This window comes from Salmo trutta, chromosome 5, assembly GCF_901001165.1.
Source record: "Salmo trutta chromosome 5, fSalTru1.1, whole genome shotgun sequence".
Lineage (NCBI taxonomy): Eukaryota > Metazoa > Chordata > Actinopteri > Salmoniformes > Salmonidae > Salmo > Salmo trutta.
The window spans coordinates 52,194,933-52,219,411 of NC_042961.1; the positions used below are offsets into that span (position 1 = coordinate 52,194,933).

General features: G+C 42.0%; 1 protein-coding gene across 7 annotated transcripts in view; it reads right to left on the reverse strand.

Moving 5' to 3' along the window:
- The window catches only part of LOC115194457 (H(+)/Cl(-) exchange transporter 3), a 56,875-nt gene that overhangs the window by 22,492 nt on the left and 9,904 nt on the right, over positions 1 to 24,479 (reverse strand). For 4 of the 7 annotated variants that reach the window (XM_029754165.1, XM_029754169.1, XM_029754167.1 and 1 more), the window contains 3 exons: positions 4,581 to 4,741; positions 1,522 to 1,621; positions 574 to 761 (listed from right to left, as the gene is read on the reverse strand). In XM_029754165.1, the coding sequence (XP_029610025.1) occupies positions 574 to 761; positions 1,522 to 1,621; positions 4,581 to 4,741 (449 nt within the window). Of the gene's footprint in view, positions 1 to 573; positions 762 to 1,521; positions 1,622 to 4,580; positions 4,742 to 13,686; positions 14,011 to 21,449; positions 21,664 to 24,479 lie in introns of those variants that run through there. The other 3 variants (XM_029754170.1, XM_029754166.1, XM_029754171.1) reach the window with 3 other exon arrangements.

The window sequence follows — 24,479 nt, forward strand, 5'->3', positions numbered from 1 at the left end:
CTTTGTGGCGGGCTGGGCGCCTGCAAGCTGACTTCAGTCGTCAGTTGAACAGTGTTTCCTCTGACACATTGGTGTGGCTGGCTTCCGGGTTAAGTGAGCGGGTGTTAAGAAGCAGCGCGGCTTGGCAGGTCATGTTTCAGAGGACACATGACTCGACCTTCGCCTCTCCCAAGCCCGTTGGGGAGTTGCAGTGATGAGACGAGATCGTAATTGGATATCAGGAAATTGGGGAGAAACACATATTTTACAGTTATAAGAAAGGTGAAATCTTATAGTAAGTCCTTTATAATTTGATTGTTACTATATTTAGGAAGCAGTTCAAACATGTTAAGCCCTATTCTCCTAAACATGTTAAGCCCTATTCATCATATATTTGTACTGTGTACTTGTATCCTCAAAAGTGACTACACCTCAGCAATTTATTAACTATTTTTTACTAGAAAAGGTGAGATTTTAATCATTCTGGCAGTATAATCATTACATGGTATTTTTTATGGCCCTCTCATGATAAATAATTATTTCTGTTTAGGCAGAAATCTACATTTTGACATTACATTTTTAAATCCCTCTCACCTCTTCCTGGCCCAGGATGAGCCCCGCCCAGCTCTTCCACTGAGGACACTTGTCCCTCTCAGCGAACGTGGTCTCGTTGGAGCCCCAGCAGCACTGCTCGTGGTTAAACCACATGGCATTCAGACACACCCCCTCCTTGATGTCGTTCAGCCAATCAGCAGAGATGTCGATCAGACCCGCCAGGGCACCTGATTGGACAAAGAGGATGAGGAGGAAACAATAGTTTAAGCCTGTGCCAGTGTGACATATAAAACAAGATGAACAACAAACACGTTGTCAATGACGAGCCTGCATTTACCGTAAATACTCGACTACTGTCGTGGAAATTCTAATCAATGAGGAAAGACAAGGTCAATCACCAATTAGGATATTACTTTATTCAAAATGTATTAATAACATCGATTAATTATTGCAATAATGAAGCTTGTCAACGACCCACCCATAGGTGATTAGTCGAGAGCCCAACGAGGGGATTTGAGCCACAGCATTTTATAGCAACGTATATCCTCCTGAATGTTCAATCCAAACAACAGATGTATGGAATGGGTCACAAGGTTAGGATTCGTATGAAAATATACTAATAATTCACAGCAAACTGCATCTTCTGTAAAGACTATTCTCATTGTGTAGAATCCAGGGTCTGGCCCCCAAAAGAACGTTTTTCTCATAATTATCCATACTGGAGGCGTCGCCACCCTGGTACCTCATAGAACAGAAACACCAACTCATGCTATGGAATGTGGTCTTGTTAGGTCACCCAAGACATTGTAAATCTTCAGCATTAAGCCCCCAGAGGCCCATTCTCAGTAGAACACACAGAGATGAGTGTTATAAAAACCCTCTATTCTGTTGCATAAAACAACCATTTGATGCAATAACAGTATTATAACAATCTTGGAATTTTGCTCTCACATTACTAGTACAGGTGAGCTCAGGTGTCTGTATTACCTGAGGCCAGTCCTGTCAACGTCACTACCAGCCATCCAGACCAGGCATCATACAGGCTCTTGGTGAACTCCCACGCAGACTCCTTCTTCTTAGCGTTGATCTGAGCACACACACACACACACACACACACACACACACACACACACACACACACACACACACACACACAATTAACATAAATACTCAAAGTCACGGCTGGTTAAAAGTATTAAACAATGTATGATTCTCCCTTTTTAGAGAAACAATGATCAAAATGATATTATTTTATTACCACTCATGAGAGGCCTAACCATCCGTGAACTGCTGCTACTGCAGTTTGTCAAATTCAGAGCAATTGTTACGTGTTCCTGTTTGTCGGGTGATAAAAGAAAAACGCCAGGCAACATTCAAATGACATTCAAATGTGGGAGTGAATGGAACCTTGAGGAACCGTGTAACCCAGATTCATATCTCAAAAGACAAAAAAGGTTTTCATCGTGGTGTTCATAGGTCATGCACACAGAGCCACTAGAGAGCATAGAAGGGAACAACAACAACAAACATGACCCTGGCAGACACTGTAGAGACTTGGGCTGTATACGGGGGTATTTGGAAATAGCCACGGGATGTTTTAGTTTTTTTCTATTTATTTTGACGTTTTCTTTCTACTTAAGTAAATACCTGCAGTCAACTTGTGCAATACGTTAGGAGATAAAGCAGATTGTGTTCTTCATTTCACCTCACCTGTCACAATTTTTCATTATGACGTTGACCAGTAATCCCCGGTCATGTGGTGTTTGTTAACAAGCACACAATGACGAGAGACCCGGAGACTTGTGAGTCACTCACCGTTATGCAGCACGCGCCAGGTGATCAAGTTACAGTATGGAATTCACAACTAAAATGTTTGCCAGCTAGATATCTTACAGTGGCAAGAAAATGTATGTGAACCCTTTGGAAATGCATGGATTTCTGCAAAAATTGGTCATAAAATTTGATCTGATCTTCATCTAAGGTCACAACAATAGACAATACACAGTCTGCTTAAACTAATAACACACAAACAATTATACGTTTTCATGTCTTATTGAACACACCGTGTAAACATTCACACTGCAGGGTGGGAAAAGTATGTGAACCCTTGGATTTGATAACTGGTTCATTTTTCCGTTGATGATAGCAAGCTGTCCAGGCCCTGAGGCAGCAAAGCAGCCCCAAACCATGATACTCCCTCCACCCTCCAGTCGGGATGAGGTTGATGTCTGCTGTGCCTTTTTTCCCCCACACATAGTGTTGTGTGTTCCTTCTAAACAACTCAGCTGTACTTCCTTCTGTCCACAGAATATTTTGCCAGTAACGCGGTGGAAAATCCAGGTGCACTTTTGCAAATTTCAGACATGCAGCAATGTTTTTTTTGGACAGCAGTGGCTTCTTCCGTGGTGTCCTCCCATGGACACCATTCTTGTTTAGTGTTTTAGGTATTGTAGACTCATCAACATATGTTAGCATGTTCCAGAGATTTCTGTAAGTCTTTAGCTGACACTAGGATTCTTCTTAACCTCATTGAGCATTCTGCACGGTGCTCTTGCAGTCATCTTTGCAGGACGGCCACTCCTAGGGAGAGTAGCAACAGAGCTGATCTTTCTACATTTATAGACAATTTGTCTTACCGTGGACTGATGAACATCAAGGCTTTTAGAGATACTTTTGAAACCCTTTCCAGGTTTATGCAAGTCAACAATTCTTAATCTTAGGTCTTCTGAGATCTTTTGTTCGGGGCATGGCTCACAGGCAATGCTTCATGTAAATAGCAAACTCAAATTTTGTCAGTGTTTTTTTATAGGGCAGGGCAGCTCTAACCAACATCTCCAATCTCGTCTCATTGATTGGACTCCAGGTTAGCTGACTCCTGACTTCAAATCATCTTTTGGAGAAGTCATTAGCCTAGGGGTTCACTTTTTCCAACCGACACTGTGAATGTTTAAATTATGTATTCAATATAGACAAGAAAAATACAATAATTTGTGTGTTATTAATTTAAGCACACTATGTTTGTCTATTGTTGTGACTTAGATGAAGATCAGATCAAATTTGATGACCAATTCATGCAGAAAACCAGGTAATTCCAAAGGTTTCACATACTTTTTATTGCCACTGTTTAACTATTAAGTTAACAGTCTAAAATGTGCTAAATACTCTTCAGTTGTGCATTTGGTTTGCTAATTTGCAGCTAGTTGGCTATCTAGCTAAGTGGTTAGCTTCTTCCAAAATTAAGTTTCGCTGAACTGTTTTTTTGGTAACAGCAAAGAATCCCCTCCTGGATCAAAAGCCTGTCTAATATTTGTTTTGTGCGTTCAGCAAACTGTGAGTAGCATTTTGGAGTTACTTGTATAATTTTATGAGCTGGGATGTTTGTCCTGCAAATACTTTAGGTCAGGGACTCTATAAAATGTTTGCAATGCGCTCGTTAGCGCTTAGTTAGCATTCTCTATGGGATGTTACATGTACTTGTTAGCATTGCTAACCTTCGGATATTACCGAATATCCCGGTATGGCACAAGGTCGGTGTGAAGGTGTGACAATTTAGATACTGCCGAAGCCCAGTAGAGAAAGACTAAGTGTTATAAAATAAATGGTACTGAGACAACACTGAGCCACCACAGAGAACAGGGAACACTTCTGTCTAAGCTAGGGCACCATTTCTTTCACAACACAACAACAAACATGAGCCCTGACCTGTGGCAGACACTGTGGAGAATAGCTCCCCCCCCCCCCCCCCCACTCATCCCACAAGCAACAATGAAGACCTGACCTGGAAATTACATTGTTGCTCATAAGACATCTGTTCAGACACAAAACTACACTGTACAGTGGTAAGAGGGTCAGAAGTTGTGAGTAGAATGTAGAATCTAGATGAAGAGTAAGGGGCCCAGAGTCCTTGGGGACAACCTTGTGGTTATTTTACCTACCCGAATACACTGATTGTAAGTCTGCTAAATTACAAAAAAATCTCTATATATAGTTAGAGTGCAGTTATTATTTTCTTAAATGAGTTTGTAAAATGTAAAACGCATCCTCACCTTGCGGTGGCGTTCGCGGTCCTTGCACTTCTCCCGGACCCAGTCGATGGTGTGGAAGTCATCGTAGGTTCCGACCCCCGGGATGGGCTCCTCCAGGAAGTCCAGCAGGTGGGTGGTGCTGCTCACCACCCCTCCCCCGTTAGACATGACGTAGTTAGATCCTACAGGTGTGAGTGAGTGAGAGAGTGAGAGATAGAGAGTTTGTGAGAGACCAGACAATGGCATACTAGTTCCTTCATAGCCTGCTAGAAGTCCGGATGGGCCAAATGCTGTTCTGAATAAGCCATCTGGGTCAGACAGACAGTGACGTAATGATCTTCCCTGTCAGCCTCCACTGAAAAACCCAGGTAAAAGGAGGCAACAGTAACAGCGTCAGAGAAAACCTCCCACTCACGAGTAACACAGGCACATCTGACACAGAAGATATGATTCCCCCCGCCCTGACAAGGACTGACAGCAGAAACACTGGTACTGTACATAAAACCCACCAGCAGAGGCATAACTACAGTGCGCTTGTAGCCTTTTCTCCTTCTCACACGATAATCATCCCTGAAATCAAATTACACAAACCCCAGTTTCATGTTTATTCTTTACACTGTGTGCGTCAACCTGGAAGTGGTAAATATCTACTCCATTAGGAACACTGCGTTGCACATGCTGCCTGCTGGCATATGAAAACAAGAGTTTGTCTGACTGACGTAGTTGTGGCACACCGGGGAAAACCCCATCCATCCATCCATCCATCCATCCGTTGGCTGCCTGCTGCATCTCAACCAGAGTCAGACACAGTGAAAAAACAAACTACTGACCCGTGTACACACACACAGCACCGTAATAAATCAGATGACTAAATCGTCTTTACTCCCTTTACCCCCTCACCACCAGAGCACTGTGGGTAAACCTGCAGCTCAGAGCCAAAATGGAAGTGCAGTTGCAGACTTTCAATGGCAGATTGAACACAGGGGGTAGATTCTGAGCCAGGGCTCTACGTTTCCTTTTAATGAATCACTCACTGGTCATGGAGGTTAAGTCTCAGAACAATGGTTCATTCACAATCTAAAGACTTCCTTCAAAAAGGGCCGTTCCGGTTTAAAGGAGAATGTTTACTTACAAGTCTGAGGTTGTCTTCCTCTAATCTCATTTCACAATCTCTGATAACAGTTCCCCATAAAATTGACACAAGGACACAAGGGCCTTTCTACAGTCACATGCCTCTGTGTACACAACAGGCTGTGTTATGTTGTAGTACCAATGTGGCAGGGGAAACGGAGGCACAGCAGTAAAGTGTGAAGTGTAAAGTGAATACCGGCCAAGGATTACAACAGTCTGCCGTTCTTCTCGGTGTAGGTCTGCTTGGTTCTTTACAGGATGTAGGCCTCAGGCATAGATCAGACAGACAGACACCAGTTGGTGAACCCTGCAGTAGGCTACACCACACCAACACAGTACAGCCTACCACCAATGGTGCGCTTTCAGTGAATGTTCAGTTGATGTTCCGGTCACCATTAGGGATTTGAACACAACTCTGGTCACCCTTCTAGCATGATCAAAAAGCACAGAAAACGTAGCTCATTTTTTAATTGCATTACAACACTTATTAAAATGTTGCAACCGGCAGAGATGCAGGATAGGAGAAAAACTGACTGCAATTCCAAAAATATACATTCCAAAATGATGTCCTTTATGACGATAATCAAGAACAATGCCTGATGATCAATGCTAATGCTTGAAATCCCAGATCCAGTCATGCTCGACTGTGCCGGTTGGTAGCAGTGAATCGGCGCATCTAACAAGGATAGTTAAATAGATTATACTGGCTGGCTGGCTGGCTGGCTCACACACACACATACAGGCGGGGATGGAGCAGACGTGGCTTGTAGTGCCATAGCACTACAACTCAGCTGGGCAGCCAACCGCCATTTTGAAAAAGGTCATCTCTCTCTGTAGTGGGTGTGATCTGACAGAAAGTAAGACACATTCATGCGAAGTAGCACCGGACAACGGCACGTAGTTGTCAAAGATGCTGCCCTTTAATTACTTGTTACTTTTCTCTTATTCTTATCTGTATTTTTTTTGAAACTGCATTGTTGTAAGTAAGCATTTCACTGTAAGGTCTACTACACCTGTTGTATTCAGCACGTGACTAATACTTTATAAAAATCTAATTGTAAGTGCATTATCCAATTCAGTGGATAGTTTTGCCGTATTCTCTGAGTATGATATGGATTACATATTATTTTCAAAAGGCACAGAGACGGGCCTACATTCATCTACCCATAAAGAGGGAAATCGCTCACGCTGCACAACTCCCACGTCGTTCTGACAACTGTACAAGTCTGTGGGAATATGTCCGGGAAAGAACAAAGTCATTATGTGTCCCAAAAAAACATCAGAAGAGAATGTTGTCTCCTCAAGTACCGTAATTTCCGGACTATTGAGCACACTGAATTTTATTTTTTTAACATAAATAAGCCGCACATGTCTACAAGCCGCAGGTGCCTACCGGTACATTGAAACAAACACCATGCAAACACCATGCTCTACCAACTGAGCCACACGGGAAACCTGTGTTTCTCCGTGTCTTTGCCATGATGAGGGTGACAAAATGACTACCGTAATCAGAATGATGGGAAGTTTGAGAGTGCTCAATTTAATCTAAACAGTAAACAAAAAAGTTGTTTGACCTTAACCCGTTCGGCAATTTCATTGGTCTAATGAAAGCTTCATGCCGCCAAAAAAACAGAGCACATCACAGAATGTGGTTTTTTTGGGGAAAAAAAATTGTCATTGTTTAAGCCGCGAGGTTCAAAGCGTGAGAAAAAAGTTGCGGCTTATAGTCCGGAAATTACGGTATGTTCTTTAAAAACTGCTAGGCATGCATAACAGATCCATTCTTTGTTGTGCAAATTCTTATTTTCAGCTCTCTGATATACAGTACAGTGTATTGTGTGTTTTTACAGAGATACATTTTACCGGAGCAAGAGAGAAATAGGAATACACTGCAAAGCAATACCGGAATAGCTCAAATCTGTTGATAATCTGGCATGGTAGTAGAAAGTTTTCACCTAAAACCCTCTGTGACATCACATCAACTGTCATAACCCTAACAATCTGCAGAAGATGGATGCAAAGCTAATGACAAGTCGTTGTCAAGTTACGGCTAAACACATTTGATTAATTTTTTCCCCCTTCCATTTAGCATACACTCTAATGCAGAGCGACTTACAGTAGTGAATGCTTTTTCTTACTGGTCCCACATGGGAATCGAAACCACAACCCTGGCGTTACAAGTGTCTTACTCTACCAACTGAGCCACGGGTATGCGATTCATTTATGATGATGATTCATGGTTTGATGACCTTCGAAACCATTCTCCATTGGCAAGCGGTCAGGGACACCCCACTGATGTGTAGTTGCTGAACTTCCCAGCAGTGTGTGATATTGTGCTGGGGTTTGTTAGCTAGGGGCTGTTTAGTACAACCACGTCATCCAGGGGCTAACGTTGTGTGGCTTGGCACAGTTGGCACAATGACATCCAATGAGTGCTATAAAGCCGTAGAGCCTAGTGTTAGCCTGTAACGATACCGAGGAGAGGCAGTTGGTGCTAACTGCTAAGCTAAATAAGGATATCAATGCGAGGAAACAAGGCGCTAACTGCCAAGCTAACTAAGGTTATCAATCCTAGGTGCTAACTGCTAACATAAAATACTAGAAACCTGGGACTGTCACCTGAACTGTGGGAAGTGGGAATGTGATCAAAGTTCAAACACTGGTGAATGATGAATCACTCACTAGCAGGCTGGTCACTTCAATAATGGAACACTAGTCACTTTAATAATGTTTACATACTGTTTTACTCATTTCATATGTAAAAGTGCCTTCGGAAAGTATTCAGACCCCTTGACTTTTTCCACATTTCGTCACATTACAGCCTTATTCTAAAATTGATTAAATAAATAAAAATCTTCACTAATCTACACACAATAGCCCACAATGACAACGCAAAAACAGAAATACCTTATTTATGTAAGTATTCAGACCCTTTGCCATGAGACTCGAAATTGAGCTTGAGTGCATCCTGTTTCCATTGATCATCCTTGAGATGTTTCTACAACTTGACTGGAGTCCACCTGTGGTTTATGAGGTCCACCTGTGGTATAGGAGGTCCCACAGTTGACAGTCCATGTCAGAGCAAAAACCAAGCCATGAGGTCAAAAGGGAATTATCCATAGAGTTCAGGGACAGGATTGTGTCAAGGCACAGGGGAAGGGTACCAAAACATTTCTGAAGCATTGAAGGTCCTCAAGAATACAGTGGCCTCCGTAATCCTGACAATGTTAGAAGTTTGGCACCACCAAGACTCTTCATAGAGCTGGCCGCCCGGCCAAACTGAGCAATCGGGGGAGAGGGGCCTTGGTTAGGGAGGTGACCAAGAATCCGATGGTCACTGACAGAGCTCCAGAGTTCCTCTGTGGAGATGGGAGAACCTTCCAGGACAACCATCTCTGTAGCACTCCACCAATCAGGCCTTTATGGTAGAGAGTGGCCAGACGGAAGCCACTCCTCAGTAAAAAAGCACATGACAGCCCACTTTGAGCTTGCCAAAACGCACTTAAACACTCTCAGACCATGAGGAACAAGATACTCTGGTCTGATGAAACCAAGATCAAAAACTCTCTGGCCTGAATTCCAAGCGTCACTCCTGGAAAAAACCTGGCACCATCCATACGTGAAGCATGGTGGTGGCAGCATCATGCTGTGGCAATGTTTTTCAGGGGCAGGAAGACTAGTCAGGATCGAGGCAAAGATGAACAGAGCAAAGTACAGAAAGATCCTTGATGAAAACCTGCTCCAGAGCTCTCAGGACCTCAGACTGGTGTGAAGGTTCACCTTCTAACAGGACAATGACCATAAGCACACAGCCAAGACAACACAGGAGTGGATTCAGGACAAGTCTCAATGTCCTTGAGTGGCCCAGCCAGAGCCCGGATTTGAACCCAATCGAACATCTCTGGAGAAACATTAAAATAGCTGTGCGGCAACGCTCCCCATCCAACCTGACAAAGCTTGAGAGGATCTGCAGAGAAGAATGGGAGAAACTCCTCAAATACAGGTGTGCCAAGCTTGTAGCGTCATACCCAAGAAGACTCTGTAAATCGCTGTAAAAGCTGCCAAAGGTGCTTCAACAAAGTACTGAGTAAAGAATCTGAATAAAATGTGATATCCATTTTTTTTGTTTTTATAAATTAGCAAAAATGTCTAAAATTCTGTTTTTGCTTTGTCATTATGGTGTATTGTGTGTAGTTTGATGAGAATTACTTCTTTTTTTAAAAATCTATTTTAGAATAAGGCACCTACCAAAATGTGGAAAAAGTCAAGGGGTCCGAATACTTTCCTAAGGCACTGTATATAGAGTATTTTAGTCATTGCCACTGACATTGCTCATCCTAATAATTATATATTTCTTAACTTTTAGATGTGTGTATTGTTGTGAATTGTTAGATACTACTACACTGTTGGAGCTAGGAACACAAGCATTTCACTACACCCGCATAACATTTACTAAATATGTGTATGTGACCAATAACATTTGATTTTGAGGAAAGTAGGCCCATGGCGAGGATGAGAAAATAAAGAAGTAAACTAAGCTATTAACACTAATAAACAGAGACGCTATAAATGTGTGCTTTCACTACACTACTTGCTACCACTAGGAGTACAGAAATGAGAAAAGGATTTCTCAGACTAACCTGATTTTAGAAGGCCAAGCCATTCCAATTACAGTATTAGGTCTATATGAAGCCCTTTGATGTAGAAATAGAGGTGTAAGAGAGAAATAGGCATTTCCCAGAGAGCAGCAGGAACTAGTGTGTGTGTGTGTGTGTGTGTGTGTGTGTGTGTGTGTGTGTGTGTGTGTGTGTGTGTGTGTGTGTGTGTGCACACTAGTTTAATAGCTTTCATCTGGTGCTTCCCTTCCTGAGGAAGACCAATGTGAAATGGCTTGTTCTTGTGGAGTCAGCTGAGACAGTCTCAGCCTGGCAACCAGAGAAGGCAGTCAAGTCAATCATTGAGATGGATATTATCGTCTTCTACCTTCCAACCAGCCTGATTTGTAAGTGAAATCCACAGGGGGGAGATAAATAATGTCTTCATAATGAGATTGAGTGGATGTTCTAATCTAGACTCTAGAACAGGGGTAGACAACCCTGGTCCTGCAGTGCAGCAGGGACTTCATGTTTTTGATTTAACCGACCTGTGTAAGCGAACACACAGCATCCAGCTGAATGATGACACTATAGAAACAGAATCCTACAAGGGACTGATTTCAACCACAACAGCAACACTGATCAATGAGTTCACAACACACACACACACACACACACACACACACACACACACACTTTGTGTGTTCAGTTACATGCCTAAAATGAGACCATTCAGTGTCAGGGTTTAGTGCACATAGGCACTACTCCAGCATCAGGATACTCCAGCATCAGGATACTCCAGCATCAGGATACTCCACCACTACTCCAGTATCAGACTACTTCAGCATCAAACTAATCCAGCACTACTCCAGTATCAGGCTAATCCAGCACTACTCCAGTATCAGACTAATCCAGTATCAGACTACTCCAACATCAGGCTACTGCAGCATTACTCCATCATCAGGTTACTCCAGCACTATTCCAGTCCTGCAAAGCAGATCAAGGAGGCTCAGCTCAGCAGCTGGACTGACTGGGGCTGGAGAACAGCAGGCTGCATCTAACCCTGGCCTGCACGAGGCTAGTAAGGAAACGTGACCGAAAGGCCTACCTCATAACAGACTAGAGGGAACGAGAGAGGGGGAATGAACGAGAGAGAATCCTTTGCCAGTGTATTTCATTCAGCAAGTAATGAACAAGGACTACACCAACACAAACCATTATCTCGGACACACAGATAGGGACGAACCCTAAGGGGCTCAACCGTAAACTGAAAGTGGATGGAATAGGACGGATGTTAAGTCGTTTCTCTCTTTTGAGATAATCAGTGACGTGGTAGGTTGAGTTTAAATTGAGCGATTAACCAAAATTTAAGTCATTTTTCGTTTTGTAAACAACTAATTGACCAACTTTGGGTAAAGTATTTGAATTCCATTTCCTTCCGGTTTTTTGTTGTTGCTGTGAGCTCAATGCACAGTTTCTGTAGAGATAAATCTGATCAAGCCTGAACTGTGCGATGTAGCAGAGTTGTAGTTGCCAACAGGCCAATATTCTAAATATTTTAGCACAGAAAACGTGGCAATTAACTACAATTACCATAACCCATTGCGCGCCCGCATACTTGTCCTGTCCGTGTGGAGCACGGAGCTATAATAAGAATGGTGTGGAGCAGACAAAGAGACAGTTTTTTCTTCTCTCAATCTAGAGGGATAGAAAGCAGCAGCTTCGAGAGGTATTTATCTGAAAATACATGATCTAAGAGATTGATAGTTGGTATTCAGCAGTCATAAAAGTATGCCTTATTTACTTAGAAGAACTACTAAAATAGCGATTTTGTCTGACAGCACAGGCAGCAGCTCTATAGAGATGATAACTTGGAATTAAATAAAGTAATCAAATTAAACAAATATTGTATTAAAGTAATGTGAATAAATTATGTTAAAGCAGTAATGGGCAGCCACTACAATAAAAAAAAAAAAAAACTTGTATTAATTGTTTTATTCTGCGCTTATTCAGCATTCAACCCACATAATGCACAGTTGATTAAAAACATTAAAAAATAAACGAAACATCCTGGAAATCAGTAATTGCTCAGCACTATATTGAAGGCAAGGATATTATTAACGGAGGGCCATGAACGGCTACGGCCTTAGGGAAGATGGCACAGCGGATTAGTTAACTGAAAAAAAGGATATGTCCACAACATTGAATCATGTTGAGAATGTAAATGTTTTGTACAGGTAATAAGGAGGATAGCAGATGCTCTATAGATGTTAGTGTGAGGTAGTGTTTTGTTCTCAAACTTTTTGGGGTCTGGAACCCCTTTTTTTATACTAAATATAAAAATCAGTGACTCAAGTGAGATCAAAATAGCATGCACAGAGTTTTACTAGGACTTGTGCAGCGCATGGCTGGACGGACCAAGTCTCGGGCCCTGGGAAGGAACATTTTGGCATCGTAGAGAATCTTTCATTTTTCAAGCTAATTATCCTGACAATTTTCAGAGAAAACTTTGCAGTTTAATAACAATAAAATGGGATTACAAGAAGTATTCCGATGAAAAATGTGTAATTGGTGGAGTAAGCCTACTGTGGATACCTATATCCCTGTGAGCCTCCCAGGCCCATAATGCCCTGGGTTAAGAACAACTGTAGATCAACAATTTTACAATACATTGTATTGTATTAAAACACTCAAAAGGTTTTCCACTGCTCCCTTGACAAAATGTGTTTAAAATCGGGTGCTGTTAGTAATATTCATAAAATAAAAAATACAAATTTAAAGTTATTTTTTTCTTCAAACACTGTTTTATGTTAAATGGATCAGCACCACACTGACCAACATCTGGAAGCTGTTATAGAGGTGTTCTCCCACACACAAACACACCACAAACACGTTTCTCTCTCTTGAACACACACAAACATTTAATGGCTTATTCTAAGTCAAGAGACTAAAAGGTGGAGGTGGAGGCAGTGGCACACGTTGCTGCTCTTCGGCCACTGCTTCATCCAGCTCAGCTAAGCCTTCCTGTGAGAAAAACACACCCAACTAATTCACCACGCAGATAACACACACACACACACACACACACACACACACACACACAGCCCAGATATTGGGTCAGAAACTGCCAAGGTTAATCATCAACGAGCAGGGGAATGGTCGAAGAATGGCAGCCAGCTAACGTTAGTTAGATAATATTGTCGCCCACACACACATTACAGCCCTCCTATCTGTCCTAAATCATAAGCGCCACACCATTTTAGTCTTTATAACAACAGCTGGGAGCTTGAGCATTAGATTATCCAGCTCCATGACTAACTGTAGCCAGATGGACAGACAGACAGAAACTAACCTCCCACCTCCATTCAGAAGGAAGGAAAGGTGCGGGGATCGTGGCATACCTCTTTTAGGCAGCTCCTGCAGGGGAATGGTATCCCCTCCCCCGTCGTAAGGGAGATAGGGGTCGGTCTCGGCTGAGATATCCTCCATGGTTGACTGACAGCTGGTCGCTAAGCTTACGTTAGCGCTCTCACTGCGCGTTAGCTACTCGTCTCTAGGCGAACTGTTTATCATGGAGGCAGCCTCCATGATTTACAGCAGCCACGAATAGCGTAGCGGGCTGGTGCGTAGGCTTATTTGTGACCGTGTGTGTGCGTGCGTGACGATGTCTGTGCGCGTGAGTTACGATGTCTGTGTGTGTGTGTGTGTGTGTGTGTGTGTGTGTGTGTGTGTGTGTGTGTGCGCGCGTGTGCCGAGCTCTCAGCAGTTGACTGCTAAGGGGCCGGTGATGTCGTCACAGGAAAGACAATCGGCTCGCACTGGTTGGTTGCTAGGGTAGACAACTGGCCGAGCCAGTACTGCTGGCATCATATTTATCTGTATTGAACACAGCGCTATACAGTACATTACAGTTTTCATTTGCTGCTTACCAAGGAATTAACAAATGAATATATTAATAATGTTAGAAAAACTGTTTTTCTGCACAATCAATAGGCCTAATTGACTTGAATGAAGCAATTTCTCATAGGCAGAACAGCGTGTGTACACACACACACACACACACACACACACACACACAACAAAAATCAAAATGTCATTAGAGCGAAAGCCACAGCAGGGGAGAGCAAGAGAAATAGCCAGAAGATGAAAACTACCATAAACAAATGAGTGAAACCAGTAGTACGAGACAGACACTCTCCTCTACCTTCTCTTTCCCTTTTCCACAAACACATGAACTTTCTCTCTTTCGCTCTCAAACACTTATGCACAAAGAGGATATGCAGCCATGTGTGAGATTTCATCTGAAAGGTTCATAGCTACCAACAGTGCCTTCAGAAAGTATATCCCTTAACTTAGTCCACATTTGTTGTGTTACAGCGCAAATTCAAAATGGATTAAATACATATGTTTCCCCTCACCCATCTACACACAATACCGCATAATGACAAAGTGAAAACATGTTTTTAGAAATGTTTCTAAATTTATTGAAAATGAAATACAAAAATGTAATTTACATAAGCATTCACACCCCTGAGTCAATACATTTTAGAATCACCTTTGGTAGTGATTACAGCTGTGAGTCTTTCTGGGTAAATCTCTAAGAGCTTTGCACACCTGGAATGTACAATATTTGCACATTATTCTTTAAAAAATTCTCTGTCAAGTTGGTTGTTGGTCATTACTAGAAAGCCATTTTGTAACTAGGCCACTAATTCAATGTCATCTTGGTAAGTGTATACTCTGCCTTTTGTTTTAGGTTATTGTCCTGCTGAAAGGTAAATTCATATCCCAGCATCTTGTGAAAAGCAGACTGAACTAAGTTTCCTCTAGGATTTTGTCTGTGCTTAAGCTCTATTACATTTATTTTTATCCCCCCCCCCAAAAAAAATACTCCCTAGTCCTTGCCAATGACAAGTATACCCATAACGTGATGCAGCCACCGCCATGTTTGAAAATAAGAAGAGTGGTGCTCAGTGATGTTTTGTGTTGGATTTGCCTCAAACATAAACTTTGTCCTGAAAACAAAGCGTTATTTGCAGTTTTATTCAGGGGTTGGAGCCGGTTCAGGGAACTGAACTGAAAAATAACGACATTTTTCAAGGAACAGAACCAGACCGAGAACAAAAGTGATCTATACTGTTCTGGAACTGAACCGCTATTTTAAAAGTATGGGAACCAGTTAATGTTATTTTACGTTCCGAGCATGTTTTTCAGTCCCACAAAAAAAACGCAACAAAGCGCCTATGGAAAGCCCTGACTGTCACTCAGAAGTGCATTCCAGTGACTGCCAGCTGAAAATCTTTGCCAGTGTGAGTGTGTAGACTATATGCCCCTCCCACACCCTACAAAGCATGCATAGTCTACTGTAGCTACTGACATTACAGGCGTGATTCAGAAATTAAAGGGGAGATTTTTTTTATTAGAGAACAATTGATTAACTTTCTCAATGCTAGTTAAGGATACCATAGTTACGGCGTTTCACAGTAGATGTATTAACTACAAAAAGGTAAGACGTGTTTTTATTTTAATTCTGGTGCCGCTCTGAACACACTAGTTTGTTAGCTAGCTAGCTTGTTAGCTAGCTCTGGTCTAGCTCTCGGAATCTCTAGGCAGCATTACATGTAATGTAATGGCCTTCCCTGTAGCTCAGTTGGTAGAGCATGGTGTTTGCAACACCAGGGTTGTGGGTTCGATTCCCACGGGGGGCCAGCACAGAAAAAAAAATGTATGATATGTATGAAATTGTATGAAATGTATGCATTCACTACTGTAAGTCGCTCTGGATAAGAGCGTCTGCTAAATGACTAAAATGTAAATGTAAAATGTAATGGAACTGAGAGTCTTGGTCAAGGGCTAGCTCTGGTTCAACGTTAGTTAAGCCAACTCTCTGAAATTCAAAGAAGCATCTTCTCCGTCTGTATAATTTTGTGGGCCTAATTCAGAAAAGGCATGTCATAACAACAAGATGCCCAGCGCTCTCCTCACCCGCAACATTTACGTCGCATGCCACACCCTACACTACACTTGTCTGTCCAATGCGTGTACATAGCTTGCCCGCTCCATAGCACACTGCTCTATCCATTGGTGAAGTAATTTAATGTCGAGCTAAATAAAATAAATATATTTTAGAGGTTTAAAAAGTAACAGAAAGGAACGCTTATTTTGCTGGTCGGAACAATAGAACGTTAAAGAAAAAAAAATTCTGTTCAGAACAAAACGATTGGAAAATAATTTAGGTTCCAACGCCTGGTTTTACTTTAGTGCCTTGTTGCAAACAGGATTAAAAAAAATCAGTCATAAACTGAAGGGAAAAAAAGTGACCATTGGCCTCGTGGTGAAATCTCTGTGCGGTTTCTTTCCGCTCCGGCAACTGAGTTAGGAAGGACGCCTGTATCTTTGCATTTATTTTATTTAACTAGGAAAGTCATTAGTCTAGTGTAGTGACTGGGTGTATTGATACACCTAAAACACTTCAGCGAGCAGGCCTTTATAATCGACCTGGCCCGGGCATCCTGGAAGGAAATTGTTCTCATTCCATCAGTAGAAGATGCCTGGTTATTCTTTAAAAAGTGCTTTCCTCACAATCTTAAATAAGCATGCCCCATTCAAAAAATGTAGAACCAGGAACAGATATAGCCCGTGGTTCACTCCAGACCTGACTGCCCTTGACCAGCACAAAAACATAGCAGCACCCACCCATAGCACAAGCCAGTATATTTCACTTGTCACCCCCAAAGCCAATTGCTTCTTTGGCCGCCTTTCCTTCCAGTTCTCTGCTACCAATGACGAACAAATTGCAAAAAAAATAATGATTTGCAAAAAAATAAAATCACTGAAGCTGTCAGACCCATATCCCCCTTACTAACTTTAAGCACCAGCTGTCAGAGCAGCTTGCACCTGTACATAGCCCATCTGTAAATAGCCTATCCAACTACCTCATCCCCATACTGTTTCTTTTTGATCCTTTGCACCCCAGTATCTCTACTTGCACATTCATCTTCTGGACATCTATCACTCCAGTGTTTAATTGCTCAATTGTAATTATTTCGCCACTATGGCCTATTTATTGCCTTACCTCCCTCATCTTACCTAATTTGTACTTACTGTATACAGACTTTGTTTCTATTGTGTTTGTTTATTCCATGTGCAACTCTTGCTTTATCTTGGCCAGGTCGCAGTTGTAAATGAGAACTTGTTCTGGACTAGCCTACCTGGTTAAATAAAAGGTGAAATAATATAAATAAATAAAAAAAGTGTAATTATTAACATCATCATGCTCCAAAATTCAAAAAACATAATTCCACTTTGACATTATGGGGTATTGTGTGAATGACAGTGACACAACATCTACATTTAAATCATTTTAAGGCTGTAGCACAACAAAATGTGAAAAAAGTCAAGGGTTGTGAATACTTTGAAGGCAGAGCACTGCCACATTTGGCAATGAGTGTGCGCATGAGTGAAACTGTCACACTGCAGAACTGAAGCAGCTCTATCAAAATCAGTCACTAGAGAGCACTGCACCTGAAATGTATATTCACACTATGACTTGTTATTATTAAGAAAGATTACATTTTGACTGCTGTGCTGGCACCATCAATCGAAACAAACAACCAATGAAGCCCCTACCTTTTAGCACTGCTCCTGTTGCTAGGCGATGGCACAGGCGATATCAACTCTCTGGAGTTTGGAAGTAAATCCCAACAGAGAGTACAAAGTTAACGTGGCACCAGGGTTCTAGAAATCAGATGAACCAGCACTCTAGAACCAAATATGTTCCATCTCCACAGTTCCAATATGTAATTCCTCTGTTCTAAGCCTGGATCAGGTAGTTCCATTCTGTTCCACTAAAGAACATTCCCACGTCTGCCTGACACAGCACACCAGGTGGGCCAGACAAGGGTCCACTTCCACCCACAACACACAGTGCATATAAATAGCACGAGACACACAGAAAGGCAGCTTAACCTACAGGCACAATCCTGACAGATACCGGCATTTACACTTCATGGATTGCCATTAGGCACGTGCTGATTGGACGGCAAGCTGCCAAACTGGTTCATGAGAATTTCTTTTTCACTCCCCTAGTCACTTCATCCAGTTCCTACACACATACATACACACATACATACATATATATATATATATATATATATATATATATATATATATATATATACATATACACACACACACACAAAAGTATGTGGCACCCCTTCAAATTAGTGGATTCAGCTATTTCAGCCACACCCGTTGCTGACAGGTGTACAAAAAAAAAAAAAAAAAAAAAATCGAGCACACAGCCGTGCAATCGCCTGTGATGGAAATGTTATACTCATGTGCTTCTCTTAGGACTAATTTCTGTGTTCTATTCGTGTGCTGTTCTAATGACCAATTTCTGTGTTCATGCAAGTGGCTGACTGAACGAATCCTCACCATCAGTAGCTGCAATTGGCAGTACGCCCAGACCTTGTTTTGAGAACGAAGGATTTCTCAGTTTCAGGGTCTCAGCTTAGAGAGAAGAAGCCTTGTGAGGTATTGGTCTGTTACATGTTATGAACCAGTATTGGTCGGTCACATGAATGAAACAAACCGGTAATGATTAATTAACTATGCTAAATCATGCAAATATAACTTGTCTGTGTATAGCCGTATATAAGGCAACTGCTGGGACTACCCAAGCAGAGCTCCTGATTGACATGTGTACTAAGGTGCATTGAGTTGGTTGGAACCTGTCCAGCACGCTGGCAATAAACAATGATTCATTTAAGATTGTCTATGGAGTGTTGTGGAAATCCTTACACAGGGACACTGAAAGGCAAACATTGGCAGTAGAATGGCCCATACTGAAGTTCTCAGTGACTTTCAACGTAACACTGTTATAGGATGCCACCTTTCCAACAAAGCAGCTCTTCAAATTTCTGCCCTGCTAGAGCTGCCCTGATCAACTGTAAGTGCTGTTACTGTGTAGTGGAAACGTCTAGGAGCAACAACGGCTCAGCCACGAAGTGGTAGGCCACACAAGCTCACAGAATGGGACCGCCGAGTGCTGGAGAGCATTAAAATCGTCTGTCCTCGTTTGCAACACTCACTACAGAGTTTCAAACTGCCTATGGGAGCAACGTCAGCACAAGCACTGTTCGTCGGGAGCTTCATGAAATGGGTTTCCATGGCCGAGCAGCCGCACACAAGCCTAAGATCACCATGCGCAATGCCAAGTGTTGGCTGGAGTGGTGTAAAGCTCGCCACCATTGGACTCTGGAGCAGTAGAAGCGCGTTCTCTGGAGTCTGACGGATGAATCTGGGTTTGGCGGATGCCAGGAGAATGTTACCTGCCCAAATGCATAGTGCCAACTGTCAAGTTTGGTGGAAGACGAATAATGGTCTGGGGCTGTTTTTCATGGTTCGGGCTAGGCCCCTTAGTTCTAGTAAAAGGAAAATCTTAATGCTACAGCATACAATGACATTCTAGACTATTCTGTGCTTCCAACTTTGTGGCAACAGTTTGGGGAAGTCCCTTTCCTGTTTCAGCCTATGGTTTGTCGAGATCGGTGTCGAAGCCAACTGACATTTACTCCTGAGGTGCTGACCTGTTGCACCCTCTACAATCACTGTGATTATTATTATTTGACCCTACTGGTCATCTATGAACATTTGAACATCTTGGCCATGTTCTGTTATAATCTCCACCCGGCACAGCCAGAAGAGGACTGGCCACCCCTCATAGCCTGGTTCCTCTCTAGGTTTCTTCCTAGGTTCTGGCCTTTCTAGGGAGTTTTTCCTAGGGAGTTTTTCCTAGCCACCGTGCTTCTACACCTGCATTGCTTGCTGTTTGGGGTTTTAGGCTGGGTTTCTGTACAGCACTTTGTGACATCAGCTGATGTAAGAAGGGCTTTATAAGTTAATTTGATTGATTGATTGATTGAAGAACTTGACTGGTCTGAACAGAGGCCTGACCTCAACCCCATCAAAACACCTTTAGGATGAATTGGAACGCCGACTGCGAGCCAGGCCTAATCGCCCAACATCAGTGCCCAACCTAACTAGTGCCTGTGGCTGAATGGAAGCAACTTCCCGCAACAATGTTCTAGTGGAAATCTTTCCCAGAAGAGAGGAGGCTGTTATAGCAGCAAAGGGGGGGACCAACTCCATATTAAAGCCCATTATTTTTGGAATGAGATGACAAGCAGGTGTCCACATACTTTTGTATATAACATGTGGGCATGTGTATGAACACTGACTTGAGTAGCCTGTTACTTAGTAACACGTGGATACACCTACAGGCAGTAGCTTACACCTAGGTTCACTGAGAAAGTTTGCAGAGTTGGAGAATGGAGACCCCTGATTGGGCAGAGATTACTGAGAGTGACCTTGTAACCCAACTCACACTCATTCCCTAGGGGGAAGGGAAACAGGACTTTATTAAATATGGTACTTAAAACATACAAGATAATTATAGAAAACTACTTAACCATGTAACAAAGTACTGATGTTCTACCTTTGACCTGTGTAACTGCCAGTATCAAATGTCTGCCAGTGTTGAATGTTATGGCTAAAGTTAGACTCCAGACTGAGTCAAGGGATCACTGATAATGTATCTGTGACACTATGTGATTCTGTAGCAGCTGATGTTGTGACATCCTACAAGCCTCTTGGCTGGTGTTTACAGAACATTAGGTGCTGTGTGATTAATAAGAAGGGTATTCTCAGAGAAGGCCCGTTAGAATTTGTTTCTGCTTCTGCTCTGGGAGGGGTCTCCCTGTTGCAACTGTTAAATAAACAAGATTGGATTCTGACTGATGTTATCAACAACTGCTCTCCTTTCGGGTCACCGGAAAATTCCCTTTACACACAGTGGCCCGCCATGGCATGCTTTCTCTGTGTCCTACTAAACGAAACCTTGTCACCCTCACTGGAGCAGTACTACTATATAGCCAGTCTCCACTGGGTCATTAATTATCAATGGTCTCTGGTCTCCAGTAACACTAAAGAAAAACATATCCACATGGCCTAACCAAGTTATGGTAGGTTACAGCAGTGTGCATTAGCTTGACATAACATTTCCTAGTTCGCTGGCTGTGAGGACTCCCAGAAAGAAGCAATGTAGCCTTAACATGCCCTGAGGCTCCAGCAATGTTGCATTAAAGCATTCAGACTCACTGACCTGGTTTCCCAAGCGTTTCAACATCCAACTGCTACATCCGTTCACTGACATGCTTGGAAATATGACGAGAAGTCAGCTAAAAAGAAGTAGAAACAGACTGGCGCTCAGGCAGGCAGCAAAACAGGCGTTAGGCTACATCTTGGTATTCACACATTGTGCAGTATTGGCAGTAGCGTTAGTGCCTGTCCATTCTCTGGTTACACATCTTCATTCACTTCTGGACTCTGTGGGGGAGGTTAATATGAGAAAAACTAGCCCTGTACTCAGCAATTCATAACTGCTTTCAGAGGCGCACGCCCACAAACATGTAAACACAGGAGGAACTCTGCGCTTGTACACACTGGTGAGAGACAGTGGATAAGGAGTATTGTGCAGCAGAGTAAAAACGTCAAGCACTGTGTGCCCCTAAGCACAACTTCAATTAGATTATTGAAAAAAATAACTCGTTTCGACTAGTATTACATCCAATCAGACTCAATCAACATAAACAAAAAGACAAAAGGCTGTCCTTATTTTGGCTTTCCTTGGCCTCTCCGTACATCCATGGTTTGATAAATGTACTTTAAAGCCTCACTGGATCAGTGTCCCGAAATTGGGACAGTTGTTGCTCAATATACCATATGTGACTAGAATGCCGTTGTAAACAACAGCCAACTTTCCAGGACATAGACATGTCTTATATCGTCAGAAAGCTTAAGTGATTGTTACTCTAACTGCTGTGTCCAATTTACAGTAGCTATGACAGTGAGAGAAAAAAAACATGCTATTGTTTAAGGATAGTGCACAACAACAAAACACTTATCAAGGCAACTGGTTTGATACATTCACCTCTGACGGTATATAATGTACTTACATTAAGTAATCTTCCACTGATTTGTCATCCTGAGGGTCCCAGAGATAAAATGTAGCATAATTTTGTTTGACAAAATTAATTTTGATATCCTAACACACAAAACGTTGCTTAACCCGGTCAAGTTCGGTTTCTGTGCAATCCTCAGACACTCTAGAAGGCAACCAAACTTGTTTCAACATTCTACATTACGTATTGGCTACACAACATGTCAATTAGCCCATGAAGGTAAGCCATCATTACGCACCAATGAGACGAGCATGTTCACTTGATTGTGTGTGTCATGGTCCAATGACCACCTATTGTTTTGAAACATAGCTAACTAGATAGCCAATGAGCTGGGCTTTACAGTAGTATGTGAACGCCCTTTGTACGACAAACAACCATCATGCTAGAGCTGTGGGCAACAGTGTTCATTCTCAAGGGGAAAGCAAACAGGACGCACAGTAGTTTACATTACATAGCGGTTCGTTATCTTCTACAAACTTTTCTCAAAACTGAAAAAGTAAAACGGATGATCTCCACATGTGTATTTCCCACCATAAAGCATGGAGTAGGAGGTGTTATGGTGTGCTTTGCTGGTGACACTGTCTGTGATTTATTTCGAATTCAAGGCACACTTAACCAACATGGCTACCACAGCATTCTGCAGCGATATGCCATCCCATCTGGTTTGGGATTAGTGGGACTGTCATTTGTTTTTCAACAGGACAATGACCCAACACACCTCCAGGCTGTGTAAGGGCTATTTTACCAAGGAGAATGATGGAGTGCTGCATCAGACGAGCTGGCCTTCACAATCCCCAGACTTCAACCAAATTGAGATGGTTTGGGATGAGTTGGACCGCAGAGTGAAGGAAAAGCAGCCAACAAGTGCTCAGCATATGTGGGAACTCCTTCAAGACTGTTGGAAAAGCATTCCAGGTGAAGCTGGTTGAGAGAATGCCAAGTGTGCAAAGCTGTCGTCAAGGCAAAGGGTGGCTATTTGAAGAATCTCAAATAAACAAATCTAAATATATTTTAACACTTTTCTGGTTACTACATGATTCCATGTGTTATTTCATAGTTGTGATGTCTTCACTATTATTCTACAATGTAGAAAATAGTAAAAATAAAGAAAAACCCTTAGGTGTTCTAAAACTTTTGACCAGTAGAGTGTATGTATGTATGTATGTATGTATGTATGTATGTATGTATGTATGTATGTATGTATGTATGTATGTATGTATGTATGTATGTATGTATGTATGTATGTATGTATGTATGTATGTATGTATGTATGTATGTATGTATGTATGTATGTATGTATGTATGTATGTATGTATGTATGTATAGCAACTACAGATTGCCCCTTTAAGTCTATCAAAAGTGTGCAAGTTTGAGCATGTGTCCATTAGGCCTATGGATTTTTTTAGCAGCATGAATTAGATTTAGCAATAAAAGCCCAACTTTTATTCCATAGGCTTGGATCCGCATTATGCGGCTGTAGCAAGTACGCATGTTTCACTGGCTGTCCAGTTGTTTCAAAAACAATGATTGATAGGCAGCTTAAACTTTTTGAATTCAACCATTGTTTAGGTTCAAATACACATTTAGATTTGTGAACCACCATCCACAACAACCACAATCCGTAAGGCGCAAATAGCTAAATGAGAGAGCAGCATTGTGATTCACATCATGCGCTATGTAGATATCAATAATAAGTGATCTCTGTATCGCCGTAGACTACACCACTACTGTCATCCTTACCTCCAAGCGTTTATTCAAGTTGGATAATCTTTTTAATGCCGACAAAAGTCGCACCATTGGAAGACATAGCTTGGACTGTAGCCTACAAAAGCCTATTCCAGCGATCCAGCAAACATATTTGGTGTGTCATCATAGTGGTCTCTGACCTGTGGTCAGACTTGCTCAGGTGGAACAAACTTACTGTAAACTTTATTTTTTTAAATTCGCAAACATCATTTCTGATTTTAAAAAGTAATCCTTGAAGTAATCATCTACTTTTTTTAAGGGAAAGGGGGATACATAGTAGAGGTCGACCGATTTAAAAAAAAAAAATTCAAAAATAAAAAAAAAAATAGGCATGACCGATTAATTAGGGCTGATTTCAAGTTTCACAACAAAAATCGGTAATCTGCCTTTTTGGACGCCGATTACGCCCGATTACATTGCAATCC